The 18,186-nt window shown below is 36.5% G+C and overlaps 1 protein-coding gene across 2 annotated transcripts in view; it reads right to left on the bottom strand.

The window, feature by feature from the left end:
* dock11.L (dedicator of cytokinesis 11 L homeolog) overlaps positions 1-18,186 on the bottom strand; it is a 145,907-nt gene that overhangs the window by 50,220 nt on the left and 77,501 nt on the right. Inside the window, exons 31-40 of one of the 2 annotated variants that reach the window (XM_041572792.1) lie at positions 16,561-16,599; positions 14,046-14,224; positions 13,147-13,263; positions 12,497-12,569; positions 11,367-11,467; positions 11,072-11,183; positions 7,117-7,183; positions 5,896-5,943; positions 3,292-3,434; positions 591-706 (exon numbers count right to left, since the gene is read on the bottom strand). In XM_041572792.1, the coding sequence (XP_041428726.1) occupies positions 591-706; positions 3,292-3,434; positions 5,896-5,943; positions 7,117-7,183; positions 11,072-11,183; positions 11,367-11,467; positions 12,497-12,569; positions 13,147-13,263; positions 14,046-14,224; positions 16,561-16,599 (995 nt within the window). The remainder of the gene's footprint in view (positions 1-590; positions 707-3,291; positions 3,435-5,895; positions 5,944-7,116; positions 7,184-11,071; positions 11,184-11,366; positions 11,468-12,496; positions 12,570-13,146; positions 13,264-14,045; positions 14,225-16,560; positions 16,600-18,186) is intronic. The other variant, XM_018229991.2, reaches the window with a different exon arrangement.

Below are 18,186 nucleotides of genomic sequence, written 5' to 3'. Positions count from 1 at the left end.
TTAAAGATACTTGCACTTGTTATCTACTATAGTGATGATTACTAATATGAGTATTTTCTATAAAAACACTAATGAGCTTATTTATTAACATTTGTAAAGAATGTCACTATTTTTTAAATGTAAAAAACACAAATACCTAATATAAAAGTACGCCACCTTAAATCTGCCAAGTTCACACGAGGAGTCAATGCTGTCCTTAGAAAATTTTAAAATATTTTTATAATACTTTGAGGTTTCAGAGTTTTTCTCACTTTTTTCCATTTTTTCGTATTCTTATTAGGATTCGTTCTGCATTGTTATTCGATCATGCTTTTTATACTCGGATCTTTGAATGAATATGTAGACATTTGTGCTTTTTTAAAAAAGTTTAGCTGTGGTTGAAAAAAACTGTAAAACCTCTACAAATTCGAGTTTTGATAAATAGGCCTCTAACTATCCGTCCATGCTGACTGGCCATATAGCTGACACACTGAATGCACGATGGGTTGCGTAGAACCTACATGAGTTTTTTTGGGAAGCTGGTATTTGGGTTGCTAACTTATATGGGAAAACTCCTCATTCATATAGAATTGGTTATTCAAATCCATTACCCTAAACGTCTGTGTGAAGAAAGAAATAGTGTCCAGTACTGTCAAAGAAACTTCTGTGGCACAATTCCCTTCAAGCAATGCCTGGTGGATAATGTCTGCTTCAGTGGTGCTTGAACCTAAAGGTAAAGAGCAGAAAGCAAATCAAGACAGTAATAGAAACTCAGCATCATTCAGAACTCCAGGTTTTTCCGTCCAATTCAAACTGTTTCCTCATATTGTATAAAGAAAACTATATTCTAATAGAAGGAGCAAACAGTGCAACACTTGATTGCAGATCTGACCTGATCCATCTTACATATAGTAGACACTGGGCCACTGCACATTATCATGTTAAATATATTAATAAGATCACCTTGATTAACAATGAAACTCAATGAAGCAAGTGCTACTTTTTTGACATTTATAGATGTGTGAATTGTTATAAAATGTTTGGGGTATGTCTATGAAGGGAATTTAGGGTAATATGTCGGCCATATTCAATGCTCTGACACCACCTGTCAGTTACAGGTAAAAAGATACATAGGATAAAGAGGAAAGAAAAAGTGGAAAGGAATTATAAAAAAAATGTGGCTAAAAGAAAAAAAAATAAAATGGGCATAGAACTATTTTTTATATGAATAAACAGTATACCTAGCAAGTATATTTCCCTTTCCTATTTTGTCTATGTTATTTCAGCAAAAGGAGCCAGTGTTTAGTTGATAAAGTTGACAGGGAACAATGATGCACATCATGCACTGCTGCTAAAAAGGTAGTTGAAGCAAACTCACTCTGTAACTGCCGTGAATACTGTACATATCCATGTCAACATGGAAGTTTATCTAGTTTTGGTCTTCCAGGCAATTGGAGAAATGTCTGGTTCAGTAATAGTGCAGTCAAAGGAACAGGCTACTAACCTCAGCTACATACACTAAACCATGCTGGGAGAATAAACTGTTAGACCTTTAACTTCTGGATTCTCAATTTCATACTCTGCTAGTTTTAGAAGTTAAGTGATATGCCATTATAGTTGATTAATATTAATAAAATCTTGGTTTAAAACATGTTAAGTTTGAATTAAGAAAATTAAATGGAATGATTGTTGTTTTGTACTGCTGATGTAGTGGATATGTCTGTCACAATCACTGGCCAGTGTTTGGAAGTTATTTGGCCTGTGAATCCAAAACCACAGGTTCCCCAAAAGATATCTGGTCAGGACTGTGCCATAAATGTTATTTGTTTAATCATGTGTTTTATAGATACATATTGTGATTTAGATTTCTTTTTGTGAAAACAGAAGCTGTAGAGCTTCTCAATCACTTGTTTCCAATAATGTGGTTACAACAGTTTACTGTATCTTGTTATTGTTCTGCTGTAGACCTGCCTTTAAAGGAATTGTTCAGGGTAAAAATAAAAACTGAAACTAAAATAAACTAAATAGATCGTATGTGCAAAATAAACAATGTTTCTAATATAGTTAGTTAGCCAAAAATGTAATGTATAAAGGCTGGAGTGACTGTACGTCTAACAAAATAGCAAGAAAACAACAAACTGCCTGGTAACCAATCATTGGAAACCAAGAGAGCTGCAAAGCAGGAAGTTGGGTTTTGGCTTTTAGATTAGACATCCAGTCACTCCAGCCTTTATATATTACATTTTTGCCTAACTAACTATGTTAGAAACATTGTTTATTTTGCACATACAATCTATTTACCCAGTTTTTATTTTTACCCTGAACTGTTCCTTTAAAATATTACTGGTGCCTGAAGCTGGCAGATTAAGCATCAATATCATTGTTTTTATTTAGCTTTTTCTTTTATTATCCAACTACTGTTGCAGCCAGCGCTGGGGAATATTTTGCTCACCAGGAACCAGGAGAAGTGGGTTTGGTTCTTTGTGGTTCCCAGTAACTACATAGCATATATCCTTCGGGTGGAAAACATGACTCACACAGTAAACTAATACGAACCAAGCAGCACTCTAAAAAAAACCATATTGCGCTAATGTAAGAATTTTTAGTCAGCTCCCAGCAAATGACTCAGGGGACAACCCCCTTCATCAAGTTGCTTTCCTTTTAAGAAACAGGGCTACCAAGCTCAGCATCCACTTATTATTTATTTTTTAAAATGATAAAACTATAAAAAGTTGACCTTTAATTAGTTGAAGGAAAAAGTGACTTTTTGAAGTGATAAAGGTATTGTTAGAAGTTTGGGGGTGGTTGATTCCAGTGTATAATAATGAATGATGCTCTGCAGATATAGCCTATATAAGTAGTCAGAGTATTGCCCTTGCTAGTGCTCATTAGAACAGCTTGCAATAGACTTCTAACAGCAGGAAAATTAGAGGATCTGTTGTTTTGAGATCATTAGTGGGACCAAATATCAATTCTGTAAGGTATATAAATACAACAGCCCACCTGTAAGGCAGCACTTTCTTAGGTTCCCTACAGCTTTTACTCCCTCCAATTCTTTGATACAGTAGCTTCAAAAATAAGAGCTCAGGTGTCAGTTAGAGAGTTATTCATGTTAACATAACCAATAGTCGCTTTGTACAGCCCCTGTATTGTATGTAGGAGCTAGTGACACATAATGGAAAAGAATGAAATCCTCTAATAATGTACTTGAATCTAAAGCTTAGCTGTTTTTATGAGATTACTGCATTATATATGTTCATCACGATTCACACTAAACACATATGTGCTTCTGGTAGGCCATTTTTAACTCACTGAGATTAAGGGTAAAGGAGCTTTCCAGGCTGCTAAGATTTTGCAGTCGAGCCTGAATGGCTCCTGTCCGACTCCGTAGAGCAGGCATGGTCTGAGACTTCCTGTCTCCTGCAAAGTGCTTGGACATCCACACATCCTGAACTCTAAAAGAAAACAAGCAAGAATTTTGGTAGAGTTATATACCTAAAGATCTACTGCAAAGAGTATGCCTGTGAGAAAATTAACACTTTGGCCAGAGACAAAATAAACTGCATGTGAAACTCTCTTAAAAGGTTGCGGTTAAAGCAACTTATCACCCTCACAATCATCATCAATAAATCTTGAAGAAAATGAAAAAAAGTTTACAAAAATGCTCTCACATTATTGCTACAAACACTGTTATCCCACTCCAGCTTTTTCTGTCCAGAATACAAAAATAAGCTTTGAAATACCTGGCCTGAGCAAACGAGACAATGCACAGTATATCTTCCACCCAACACTCCCACCTTGTACTTTTCAGATTGCACTGCCATGCCAGTGACAGCTATCAACTGTGGGCTCATAGTGACTAGGGTCACCATTCAATCACCAGTTAGGTTTAACAGCTCAGCTCTAGTTTATAACATAAAAGTAGAGTCTGAAGTTTTATAGATAGAGCAGCTGAAGACTTCTCCAGCCAGCAAGCCCACACTTTTCCTCTGTCCTAGCTTGAGGTATTTATTTTATACTTTCCTAGGGTCAAATTAACCTACTGCAAAGAAGGTTATGTGCAAAGTTTGGCACATGCAGCAAGGTGGGTCAGTGGGTGATAGGGTCCTGATTTTGATTCTGGCTTGGGAACTATCTGCAAGTTTATATGTTCTCTCCATGTCCATACATTCACCTAAACATGCAGGCAGGATAAATAGTTCCCGATAATATTAATGCATAGATGTGACAGGGACCTTACACTGTAAGTTGATATAAAACAGATAATTAAAATAAAGGTGGTTACACAATTAAGTTTTGTACATACATACTGTGTATCAAACTAAGACATACTGCAAAAAGACTGATCCTTCCCACCATTTAATTCTATTATATTCTTGGTAAACTGCTCCAAACACAGTAGACATACTGGTATAGCAACATTTGCTTTGCAGGCGTGGGACACATTTCTCAGAGAAGCTTATTCCTGCAGAGGGTTGGTCGCAGCAGACAGATTACAAATTGTGCCAGATGGAAGATAAGATCTACCACGGAGATCAAAAAGATATTCAAAGAGTAACGTACTAATTACACATTGTGGTCTGTGTTTGCATTATCAGCTACACAGCAAAACATCTCAAGGCAATAATAGCCTCATATGAGAAGAATTGAATTGCTTCCATTTACAATGGATAAGTGCTGGAGCGCAAGTAGAAGAAAAATGTCTCCCAATTTTTCTTAGGAGTTGAACATGCTGTGTAGGAAAGATGGCTCTAGGGTGCTTAAGGGTGAAGACACACAGAGCTGCTAGTAGCCAGCGGCATAACTAAAGAGATCTGCTTCCTCTACAGTTACGTGGAACCCCCCTCCCCAGGCGATATCTTACCTTTGGCGGGGGAAGGGTGAAGGCTGTTCTAGCGCTGGGCGGGAGGGGATGGGGAGTGGGCGGGCATGTGGGTGGAGTGCTGCAGACGGACAGACAGGTTGGGAAGTGTAGTGCGCCAGGCCCTCCTAAGCACTGTAGTTACGCTGCTGCTAGTATTCACGACCACAAAATAGACAATAGTGATAATTGGCTTTGCTAAGTCACTACGTTTGTTTTATAGGGATGCACCAAAAACAAATTCCCGAATCCTTTGTGAAAGATTCTGCCGTATACTGAACCGTATATGCAAATTAGGAAAAAGTAGAAACATTATTTTGTGATAAAAACGTCACGTGCTTTTCCCTTCCCATCCCCTATTTTACATATGCAAATTAAGATTCAGATTCAGTTCAAACAGGAATAATGATTCAGCCAAATCCGAGTTCTGCTGAAAAGGCCCAAATCCTGGCCGAATTCCAAATCCTGGATTCGGTGCATCCCCAGTGTTTTAGCAGAAGTAATTCTCAGTATTGTCTAGGGCAGGGTATTTTTTAGCATCTTGTAGCCACAACAAGTAGCTGCTACTAGTAGCTCAGTGTGTCTTTACCCTAATACGGTTTGTTGATGGGAAGATATTTACTTTTCACTTATATGAGCTTAGGGTCAGCATATAGTTAAATATTTTGTGGATGTTTCAATATTCACACTATCTCTAAAAAAGTATGAATCTGTTGAGTGCAATCAGTACAAACATACTGTAACCTCACTATATAAATCCCCTTTTATAAAATGCTTCCCTCTCTGATCTACAGAAACATATTTATCCCTAGGGCACTTGAGAGAAAGACATTTAGATTCTGCACAGTGATATTATGCCTCTCTCCAGATCTTGCTAGCTTCTGGATCTGGTAGGATGCTGAGAGAAAAAGTGTTTTCTACCACTTATCATTAGATACATATTCAAGTGAAAATAAGGCAGTTTACAAAGTATTTTATGTATAACAGTGAATTGAACACCGGGATTTGATACAATATGCTCTTCATTGTATATAAATAAGGTTCCTTGACTATACCTGGCTATGTTCCGTTTTCCTGTATATCTGAAGTGAAACAAACAAACCCTACAAAGAAGAAATGTGTATATTAGCATACTGTACATACCAACTGCCTCATTTAAAGGGAAACTATACAGGTGTCTATGCAAGTACATTTTCTAAACAATTAGACAAGGAGTTAAATAGATCTGCTAGTCATAACATGAGGGTTAGATCTGATTACACTAGCAATAGCCAGTAAATATTACCAAATAGGAAGTTTTCTGAAAAATCCTAGGCAACCCTTAATGATAGAAGCCTCTGGAAACTGCTATCTAGTCCTACAAAAGACTATATAAGGATGTGAAGGTTGCTTGTAGTGTGTAGCTTGGCTCTGCTACTGGAAAGTACACCTTTAATACAGTCAAACCCCAGCTGTGCAAAAAGCTCTCCTGCAGATATGTTTGGGCTCATTTACAAATACTAAAGGTGGCCATACATGCACCGATATTACTGGCGAAACAAATTTTCGTAGGATATTCAGTGCGTGTATGGTGGGAAACGAGCTGACTGATATTGCCAGAAGGTTTGGATAACTTTGAAGGAACCTGTCATCGGCCTCTGTGTTAGTGCTGAATTGTCAGATACAGGTCGAATTCTATTGTTTCTACTTGTATATCTAGTGATTCAGCTCTATGCATGTGTGTTGAAACAAACAATCTTTCTTGGAAAGATCTTTTCCAGGAAAGATCATAATTGTAACGTCTATGGCCACCGTAAGCAAGCCTGCACCATAGCAACCAATCAAGTAAATAGCTTTGTTCAGTCAGCTCCAGAACTTTTTATATAAATAAAAGTTAAAATTTGATTGGTTACTGCACTAAACCAATTTTCCCAGTTTTAGTAAATCAGCCTCATGCTTCATTCTAGTTAGTGACTAGCCAAGGATAAAACAACTTTGGCTACAAGATTTTATGCCCAAGATTCCAGTGATTACCCTATCTGGATGATGCCTATGCTGTTTCCTCTAAGACAGCTATTACTGACTTTGTTTTCTGGGACCCACTGGGGCTTACTGCACTAAATGTTGTGAGTACTAATGGACTAACTACTTCCCTTATGAGTGACTGGGAGAGTCCAGCTACTAGACATGGCACATATTCTATTTAAGGTACAAATTCTACACAAATATTGCTTATTTACCCAAAGGACACACATTAAGAGCACGATACAAATACAATTTAAAATTCAGGTACTTACTCGAGAAGTGTAAGGAAACTGAGAAGCTCCGGTGCAGTAATTTTATTCCAATAGCTGATTAGCAAATCTAAAAATAATCATATATTATATGATTTTGTTGAGTGTCATAAACGAAAGAAAGTTGTTTTCGCCAATTCACTGTTAAATTGTGACTTTATAATGTCCCTTGTCCCCTATTTACCATACCTTAAATTTTCTAAAAATCCTTTAAGTAATTAAACCAATATAATTGTTTTGCCAGCAATACAAATTTACGCAGCTTAGTTCCATCATGTACAAGGTACTGTTTTATTATTACAGAGACAAAGGAAATCATTTTTACAAATTAGAATTATTTGCAAAGAATGTATTCTTTGGGGGACGGCCTTCCCAAAATGTGGAGCTTTCTACATAATATAGTTTTCCAGATATGGGATCATATGTCTAAAGTTGCCAATTACCCTCCTCACCTTAAACATGTTTTTTTTTTCAAACTGCATCAGTTAATGGTGCTGCTTCAGCAGACTTCTGCACTGAAATCCATTTCTCAAAAGAGCAAACAGATTTTTTTATATTTAATTTGGAAATCTGACATGGGGGCTAGACATATTGTCAATTCCCAGCTGCCCCCATGATGATGTTGTTTGTTATGTCATAGACAATTCACTAGTCTTACTCCATGGTTGCTTCCTATTGTTATGTTTCTATATAAACCTATCACACACCAAGAGCTTCTGTCTCAAATTCATATTGGCCTGCTCTTGTAATTCCTCTTCTTCTATAAAGCACCCTTACCTCTAAGACCACAAAATGATTTCCTTCTTCTATATGCCACCCAAGACGTCAAGTACACTGCATTATTTTTTTAATAATTAATCCAAAAAATATAACATATTATTTATAGTAAGTAAGGTAGTAAATAATACGAGTAAACTACCAGCAGCATAGATAACACAGGCACAAATGGACTATTAAATCATTAATGGACTTAAAAACAGTAAAGGGGTCATCACCCAAAAACAGCTGTTGCCCTCTGCAACTTTCGGTCTCCCCTGCAGTGTGCACAGACAAGAGGGAAGGAGAATGGGGAAATCTGGTGTGCTTACCCCTAAAGCAGCTACTCTCATATCTTTCTGGGCAAGGGATTCGGGTAAAGGAAAGTTAAGTCAGCTGGCTAAACAGGAGAGCACCTGGACTTTTAGTGCAAAGGAGTCAAGTCCAGAAGGAAGGAAACTTTAAACAATGACTAAGGTATTAGTTAAAATAGGATTGATTTTGCTAATTTTCTTTAAAACAGTAAAAAAAGATCATTTCATTTTAGAAAGTGATATAGATTGGAAACCATTACACATATTAAGACTACTAAAAATGTAAACATTAAATAAACCCAGAGAAAAAGTAAATAATTCCACAGAACTATGAATTATTTGCTTAAAATCAACATTATGGGAAATGGCCTTCTCATAATTTGCAGCTTCTTAGATATTAAGAAATATCTAGAAATCAACATTAAGGGGCAGATTTATCAAAGGTCGAATTTCGAAGTGAAATCTCATTCGAAATTCAACTATCGAATGGCTATACTTCGACTTCGAATATCGAAGTCTAAGTTTTTTTTACCGAATTTGACCGTTTTGCGGTCGAAGTAAAAACGTTCGATGGAACGATTAAATCGTTCTAATCGAATGATTGGAACGATTTCAGCGATCGAACAATTTTACTTTGACTACAAAAAACTTGTATTAGAAGGTCCCCATAGGCTAACCTAGCACTTCGGCAGGTTTAATTTGGCGAACTTTCAAGTCGAAGTTTTTTCAAAGAGACAGTAATTTGATTATCGAATGGTCGAATATTCGAAAGATTTTACTTCGAATCGAAGTCGTAGTAGCCTATTCGATGGTCGAAGTAACCAAAAATTTACTTTGAAATTCGAACTTTTTGAACTTCGAAAATTCACTCGATTCCACTTCGACCCTTGATAAATCTGCCCCTAAAAATATGAAAGGTTGTAGCTCAACATTTATTTTTGGGAAGTATTTCAGTTTAAAGCAATTCTGTTTATGCTATAGATTTGTCACAAAGGTGTGCTTAAAATGACAAAGGTGTACTTAAAATGATTGTGACATCAAGGCATTTCTGGAGTGGAATCAAACCTCACCATGTGGGAAGAGGATTAATGAAGGATTATGAACCATATGAACAAAGATTACAGCATAAACACATGGGTGGAGGATGATGGTTTTATGTGGAGAGAACATTTAAGGCAACATCTCTGTTTGTATTGTGCTGCAGCTAGCTTTGGTTGCTTTATAAGCCAATAAACTAGGGAACACCTTGAAACAAATGAAACACCACATTTGTAGATACATAGCAGGTGCTGACTACAGACATAGGCCTTGTTACCATTTGCATAGTGCACAGTAAATACATGACTGCCAAATGAGTATATGTATCATTGAAGAAATGAGACAAATCATAATGATTAGAATTGTTGGCACTTCATTGACCTATGCAGACTTTTCAGTGACACGTCCCTACATCAATATCCAATTCACATACATCCAAATTCCAGTCAGATATCAACAGGGGAGGCTACACCCATACAGGGTCTCCCCAATTGATATCTGACTGGGACTTGAGACTGCCATCTTGGTCAATAGCAGCTGAGACAATAGTCAGTGCTTGCCTTTGCATTGCCAGCTTTGTACTGCCAGCAGTCATCCCAAGTGGAAGTGGAGCAATCTCACAAATTTTTTTAAGTTCCTAGAATTGATTTAACTGGAAATTATGGTAAAATCTGCTGCCAAAGACTTGAGCCTTGTAGAAAAGGGTTACTTTGCCACACTTTGCTCTGTATCTCATTGTCAGATTCTTTTCAATCAAGTGTAACAGTTTAAGTAGTAGTTTAAAGGGGTGGTTTACCTCTAAATTTACTTTTAGTATGTTATAGAATGGCTTATTCTTAGCAACTTTTCAATTGGTCTTCATTTTTTCTTTTTTATAGTTTTTGAATTTTTTGCCATTTTCCTCTAACTCTTTCCAGCTTTCAAATAGGGGTCACTGACCTCTTCTAAAAACAAATGTTCTGTAAGGCTACAAATGTATTGTTATTGCTACTTTGTATTACTTATCTTTCTATTCAGGCCTACCCTAATTATATTCCAGTCTCTTATTCGAATCAAGAGAATCAAAGTAGAACACCCTAAGGTTAAAATACGAGGTGCTAATCCATGGAAGGCTCCCCATAAGGGTCTCCAGGACTAAGCACAGCAAAAACAAAGAACCTATTGCACTCGGTTTAAAAAATTCATAAACCAAAATGTATTGATCAAAAATTACAAAAATAAATGGTGAGCCCAACGCGTTTCGACCATAGTGGTCTTACTCAGGGGTACAAACAATAAATAATGAAAAAAGAAAAGGCCTTTTCTTTTTTTCATTATTTATGATTTGTGCCCCTGAGGAAGGTCACTATGGTCGAAACACGTTGGGCTCACCATTTATTTTTGTAACCCCCTTTTTTTGATTAATAAATTTTGGTTTATGATTTTTCTAAATCGAGTGTGCAATCCGTTTTTTCGTTTTTGTTGTCTTATTCGAATCAATACATGCTTGCTAGGGTAATTTGGACCCTAGCTGAAATCGCAAATGGAGAGCTTCTGAATAAAAAGCTAAGTTAAAAACCACAAATAGTAAAACATTAAAACCTATTGCAATTTGTCTCAGAATATCACTCTCTACATCATACTTTAACATTAATTTACAGGTGAACAACCCCTTTAAAGCCAAATCAGTTTGCTGATGCTTATTACAAAGACTTGGCGAGAAAATACATGCTGATTCAATGTCTGCCAAGTATAAATAATGTTATATAATTGTTCTTTATTGTTGTTACAAGTAAGATAACTATTATCATATTATACAGGATCCCTAAATATAACACTTTAACTAGCACCCCCACCAACAAATAACATACCTTCTGAAATCACTTTGACGATATACAGATAACAAATAAGCAGGCTTTTTATCTCATAAGAATCCAATCGGCTGTACTGGGACACAGTGCTTTTTGTAGAACATCTGCGCATCTAACAAGGCAAAGATAAATAAAAGAGAGTCCAACTCATTCAGATATTATGAACAATGGACACAAAGTCATGGTTAAGCCAAACATGTAGTCTATGCAAGTTTTTATACACTACGAATACGAGAAGGATTCTGCATGTTATGAAATAACTCTAGGCAAATATAGTAAGTAGTATCAAAATTACATTTTCCCCAGTGCTGGTTTGTTCTGTTGCTCCATCAATACACAATGAACCTCTGGAGTCCTCTCTTTTCAGAATATAGCCATTGGAAATTGAACTGCAACCTTAAAATGTAAATGAGGAGAATGTATAAGGTCCATGAAACCCACAATTGAACACCCTACTATTAGTATTATGGCACATGAAGCAGTTTGACCATTATTAAATATAAGCAATCATGGCACCAAGGATAGTGGCACGATGCTTTCCCTGACTAAAATAGAAAGTATTACAAATTAACAAACTTTTGCTAAAGAGGATGTATTGCCACTATTGTTTATAATAATTATAAATTGTGTTATGTTGCCACATATTAACCAAAGTTATCTGTTCATGTGCTTTATTTGTGACTCCTTGCATTCCATAACGTTGTGTGTGCAGTAGCTCCTACTAGTCTTCATTGCTACTAGTCTCAAATGCCCTGTCCCCATGTGTTAAGACAGCTGGACAGACTAGAAAGAAAATACTTCTACCTGATTTTATAAAATAAACAGCATTCCTGGAAACCATAGGGGCAATTAACAATGCAAAGTTTTATGCAGGTCTAGTAATCCATAGCAATCAACTGGAAAATTCGGATTTACTATTTTGTTTGAAAGCAAGTATCTGATTCATTGCTATAGATTATTAGACTTTGGCAAACTTTGCTTTACATTAACCCTCAAGTGCTTTGGTAGCATTAGCTATTTGGCTAATATTGTCCAAAAGTTGTTGCATTTTTCACAACATTCAATATTAATTTCCAGGACAATTTAGGACATGCTTCCCAGTGTTGCAAAAAATGCCACCCACTTTCCTAGGGAGCATATATTTTCCGTACATTGTGTCCATTGGAAGGTATATGGTAATGTTCAGATAGATTGTAGACCCCCTACTAAATAAAAATATCCCTTTGATGTTGACAGTATTGCTGTATAGTTTTTGGATAAAGGGATTGGGCTGTGGTACATTTATTTCATCAGTACATCTGGCAAAATAAAGCAGAAGTGTCAGATAAAGGCTGACAAACCGTGAATAATTGCATTCAGTATTTTAGAGAACTGTTTTTGGTTCCTTTTTAGATTAGGATGATAAGTCTGCAAATAATAGCATACCTGTGTCTTTGTCAATGATGAGGCTTGATCTGTTGGAAGCAGTGAAGCTGCATATAAAGGAGTCTCTGGAAGTCTAGAGAAAAAAGGACCATGTTAAAAGGTGACCACTATCTAAGCCCTAAAGGTATCCAATGGATCATCAACCCAGGCCAAATGGACTGATACTATATGACTAGACGTGTACAGTCATAGCCAAATGCTGTTGTTTGTTCAAACAGCTGTATTGAAAAACAAAAGTAGTCGAGAACTGCGGCTCTTCAGGCACAACTGGCGGAAAGTGATTGACAGGGAAAGGAGAGATCAAATGCTCTTTACATGTATTTCATTTCATTACATGAAAAATACTATTGAAATGCAGCTATATTTCTAATGCCACCGTATGTGTTCAGGCATATTTCATTAATATAACAGAATGTAAGAAAGACTGAAATTCCCACCCATTTCAATATGTTTGTTTAGGCTATCAGCTTTTGTGTTTGCCTATTCACAATAGCGACAGGAGACAATATCTGTCTCAGTCCAGATAAACCAAACTTGAACCTTAGCATGGCAACCTTTAATGAAACTGAAAATGTGAGCATAATTGAATTCTACTAGAATCAACCAACAGAAAACAAGTAAATGTTAGGATGACTTGAAATAATTCTTACAGAGTTAGACATGGCAGCACAATAGTACAGAGTGTCCTTGCCAGCAAACCGTGACACGTTCCCCAATAGCATGGCTATCAGGGGGAGATATAATTGAGCAATTTTTCCTTGCTGGTTCTGTAAGATAAAAGCACAGATTTCATAGACAAAAATTAATAATGGAGTCCTTGGCATTCAAATGCATACATACACAATCAAGGAAGATAGCAGACTGGTAAAAATCAAACCCAAGAATCTTCCATTATGAATATTCACTATACATATATAGTTGTTTTTTTACATGTTTAAATATGAGTGCTACTAGGACTACACCAAACTAAGCATGTACGTAAGAGGAACTGCAAAAAGCAAAATACCAAAACAATAATAATTTGTTCTAATAAGGGCCGTCAAATGAAATAATTGTAATATGCTTACACTTTTTATGTTAAAAAAACATATCTCCAAGATTAAATGGTTTACTTTCTTAGGCATGCAATATTTTGTAACAGTTGCTGATAGATGAGTCTTGTAAGAAAATATTTGATCCAAATATGAAGAGTAAAAACAATAAGGAAGAACTTGGCAGTCATTCAACTAACTAGGCACAACCAGTGTTAGTAAACCAATAGCACTCTTGAGGTGGGCTCAGGAGGAAAGATATTTTAAGGGAAAAAAATGTTTAAAATAATTTTTAGAATTGTGCAGTTACAGACAAACTTGGTCTTAATTATACACCTGATCCACTGGGTCTCTATGTTCACAATGTAATTTTTATCGCCCCACTTTTTACCATTAGCGAATACATTGCTGACGGGGCCTGCTGTCATCACAATGTTTGCAGAAGCCTCAGCCTTCAGTAGCTTACTCTGATGTGTCCATTCATTATTTTTACATACTGTATCTCTAATAAGTATTACCTTGTGCTGGTATCTGTTGTCAAAAGCATGTTTGATTAGGATTTGTTTTAGAGTGGAAATTGCAATATATCTGATGTCATAGTTCTCCTGTAGAACCTGCTGAACTTCTCTCAACAAGAGCCCAACTAGAAAATGGTTCCTGCAATAGTCGTCGGTCAAACTGCATTCAAGATTTATATCTGCGTACAAAAAAAACAAATTTACATATGGAATTACAGCCTGATTATTTCAGCCAGTCCTTAAAATACAAAATTGGTTTAATTAAGGAAATACTATGTACCATAAATCATAAGCAGACCTGCAAAAAGTTTAGCATTGTAGAATGAATCAGGATAAGGAAACAGCTAAATCGACACATTCATCTGCAGCTACTGGCAAAAAGCAAGAAATCGATCATTTATGTGCTCACAGACAAAAGCAATACAAAACCAAGGAGTAGAGAACCAAATGTCGAATTGGGAGACTAGAAGGATTCCCAGCATGTTAGTTGGGCTGATGGACAGATTGTTCCAAGCAGGCAGATATATAATTTGCTCACCCCTCTGAATTGTTAATCCATTTGATAAAACAAATTGTATTTTTTTTCCACACTGGAATGAATCAGTTAAGTGAGGAAAATAAATTGTTAATAATGCTTGTTCTTCCGAAACATCATTACCGCTCAGTAAAATGTAATGAATGACTAATGTCTTTAATGTCCTGTAAGTGATTAATCTAAAACTTAGACAGTCATAGGACTATTAGAAGGAGAAAACGTGATACTGGGGTACTGTTTTCATTCAGACAGGTAGATTAAAAAGATCCTCTAAAAACCTGCAGTGTGCACTGTAATATTGGATGTAATTAGGCATGTTTTTTTCCCCATAATTTGAGCATAATTGCAGCCATGCAGAGAATTGCACCCCAATGCAATTGCACCAGATGCATCAAAATTTCAAATGTGTATGGCAGCATCAGATGCAAGTTGTAGCAATGGGAGTTGCTTCTGGTGGTTGGTATTAAAATTACATAATGTACAATTGTTTAGCACAATGGAGTTGCGCATTTTGACACATCCCGTTCTGGGAATCCTGGAAAAACCGCCAAATTTACGGTGGCAGTAGCACACAATTCAGTAGATGAGGCAGGAAACACTGGTATCAGGAGCAACTATATATGGAAGTGCAAATTTTTTACTCTAGTGCTCACTGCAAGCATGCACTGTACAATATAAATCTTCTTTGAGTTCCTGTGTATAGATTTGGGGAGCTATTGTACTTTTTCAGCTTCCTCTAATAGCAAGGGGCAATTTCTCCAGTGTTCCCAAACTATGGCCTGGCCCCAGGGGGGATTCTTGCTATTATGCCGCCTGAGGCGGCCTTCTTTTGCCGCCCCCATCCCTACCTACGGCGCTCACCATATAAAAGTATCTTACCAAATTGGAAAATATGTATATTTAAGTAAATATTGTCCTTTTACATCTCTTGCCTTGAACCACCATTTTGTGATGGTACGTGTGCTGCCTCAGAGATCACCTGACCAGAAATACTACAGCTCTAACTCAAACCGGAATAAGTGTGGAAGCAAAAGACAGAAATCTGTCTGTTAATTGGCTCATGTGACCTAACATGTATGATTTGATTGTATGCACCGTGAATCCTACGATCCCAGGGGGCGGCCCTTATTTTTTAAAATCACAATTTTCTATTTATGATTACCCAATGTCACATACTGCTTAAAAAATTATTTATTTACATGAAGCAGGGTTTTACATACAGTATGAGCTGTTTTATGCAATTTATTTTAATATAGACCTACATTGTTCGAGGGGTATTGTTTTTCTTTAAATATTCTGTACAGTCTTGAATCTATCCTTAGCTCTCCAGGAAATAATCAATATTTTTTTTTATTGCACGAGGGGGGGGGGGTGTTGGGGGTGGAGGTGATGGTGGGCACATGATCCTCTACCTGGGCGTTAAGAAGTATCTAGGGGCGCAAAAAGGTTTTTCACACAAATCTGATCTTAGAGCAGTGGTACACAAGCAGATTTTGTTGCTCATGCAGTTTACAGCTCTGTGGGTTGGTGGATCAGGTAGTTATCATGGTACTGAGTATTTATGATCAATAATCATCTGACCCACAGAAGCACTGGCAGTAAAATCTATAGAATCTTCCTTTGTGCTATTGTCCTATCTAAGTCCCTCACCTTATTGTCCTATCTAAGTCCCAAACTAGCCTATAGGGTATCATAGTACTAAAAAGCAAATATCCCTTTGCAAAAATAGTAACATAAATCACAAAAATAAAATGAATAATTATTTTTTATTATTAAGAAGCTGAAATGCAATAACAATTGAATTATACAATGGCTGGTCTCTGAAAGTTACCTAAAATGTTAGTTAAAAGAGAAGGCTATGTGAGGTTACATAGTTTTTTTTTAGCAGTATTAATGACAGAGTTTAAGGGAAGTTATAAAAGCTGAGTAATGCTTATGGCTACAAATGCGCTAAGAATGAAATCCCTCATAACAACCTACCTAGGGAAGTGAACCGTTCCACAGCATATGATAACAAATCTAATGGTGTTGTAAAAAGAAAAGATACAAATGTAAATACATTTGAAAACATACTGCTAATCTATTGTATTGCATTAAAATATATATTGTGCACAATATTGTGAACAATTGTGAACATTTTGTGTTTGTGTGTGTGTGGGTGTTATTTTCTTGTTAACTGTGGGGAAAATACAATATTTTATTTTAAAAATGGCATAGGAAAGTATCTTCTTTTACTCTCCAATATTGTCTATAATATACATTGTGATGTTAGGTTTGTTTACTTCTATTCACCCCCAAACCCATGTGCTTCCTATGAATAGTTTGTGTGCTGATATTGCTTCTATAGAGAGTTTGGAACTCACCAGTTAGTGTTTCAACTGTGGACGTTGAAACAGAACATCTGGATACTTGCCAAAAATAAGTCCAAATAGTTTTAGACATTTACTAGGTAATGTCATAAAGGTTCTATGTTTGCCTGCAACTAGGAACCCATAGAAACCAAGTCTTTGGAGGGCCTACTGGCTTCCAACTGTGCAGCCCTGTTCCACTACATAGATTATGAATGGCTTCTTCCTTGTTGGCCACATAAATGTTGATGTGCCAGCTATTGCAGCTGTGAAAAGATATATTCAGTTTGTTGAAGACTCTTCGTGTTTCTCAATGACTTCTGCTCTTTGCTAGTTTTGTGAATGGGTTATAAGTTCATCAGGACCTAGATGTAGCAGCAGCCTGTCTATTACTGTATACATAATAGAATAAAAATAGCAGAAATACTTTGTCTACATTCTGTAGAACAGAGGAGAAAAATAAAGCTGAACAATGTATTTAGCCACTTTATGCTGTGCAGCAAGCAATTAATTATAAAGGGTAATGTTTGGTGGTACTGTTTAGGACAGCATGTCACATTCTGCATCTCACCATGCACATGCACATGTCTAACCACCAGTGCTACAGTATATCGCTGCCTCCCATTGTCCTCTCAAATGCAAAACCGGAACCAAGGTTTCCAGCTATAAAGCTAGAATCTTGATGTATGTATGACAACATTAAAGGTAACAACCATAAAGCAATGAGTTCACAGTAACAATTACCATAGCCTCATGTGCAGCTAGTACAAAGAGCAGAACTAGTTATTTAAAACAAACATTTTGGCAGCAGGTGAGACTGTTAGGTAAATGGTAGCTATAAAGAACACTGGAAGATAGTGGCAAATAAAGAGAAGAGCAAAGGTTAACACAAATAAGATGATGTAAGGACATGTCAATGGCAACACCCCTTGTGGTGTTAGAGAAGGAAAGAAGTGGAGAAAAAAATATTAGTCTTATATAATCATTTGTGAACATAACTAAATTTCAAACTCCAGCTAATCCTATACTGAGCACAAACCTAAAACATACTTATTTAAAAAAAAAATATTTGGGATATGGAAAATACTGTTCACCCTAAAAAATTGTGTAAAATTGATGTAAAATAAATATTACAATATCTGTTGTTTTCTCTACATGTGAATTACCACCTTGCATCACAATTACAGAGCGTACCCTTTACAGAGGCCTAAATGGTGTATGGCAGTGCTGTCCAACTTCTGTGCTACAGAGGGCTGGA

The sequence above is a fragment of the Xenopus laevis genome, chromosome 8L, assembly GCF_017654675.1.
Source record: "Xenopus laevis strain J_2021 chromosome 8L, Xenopus_laevis_v10.1, whole genome shotgun sequence".
In the NCBI taxonomy this organism is placed as follows: domain Eukaryota; kingdom Metazoa; phylum Chordata; class Amphibia; order Anura; family Pipidae; genus Xenopus; species Xenopus laevis.
This window is presented reverse-complemented; position numbering and strand designations above follow the sequence as displayed.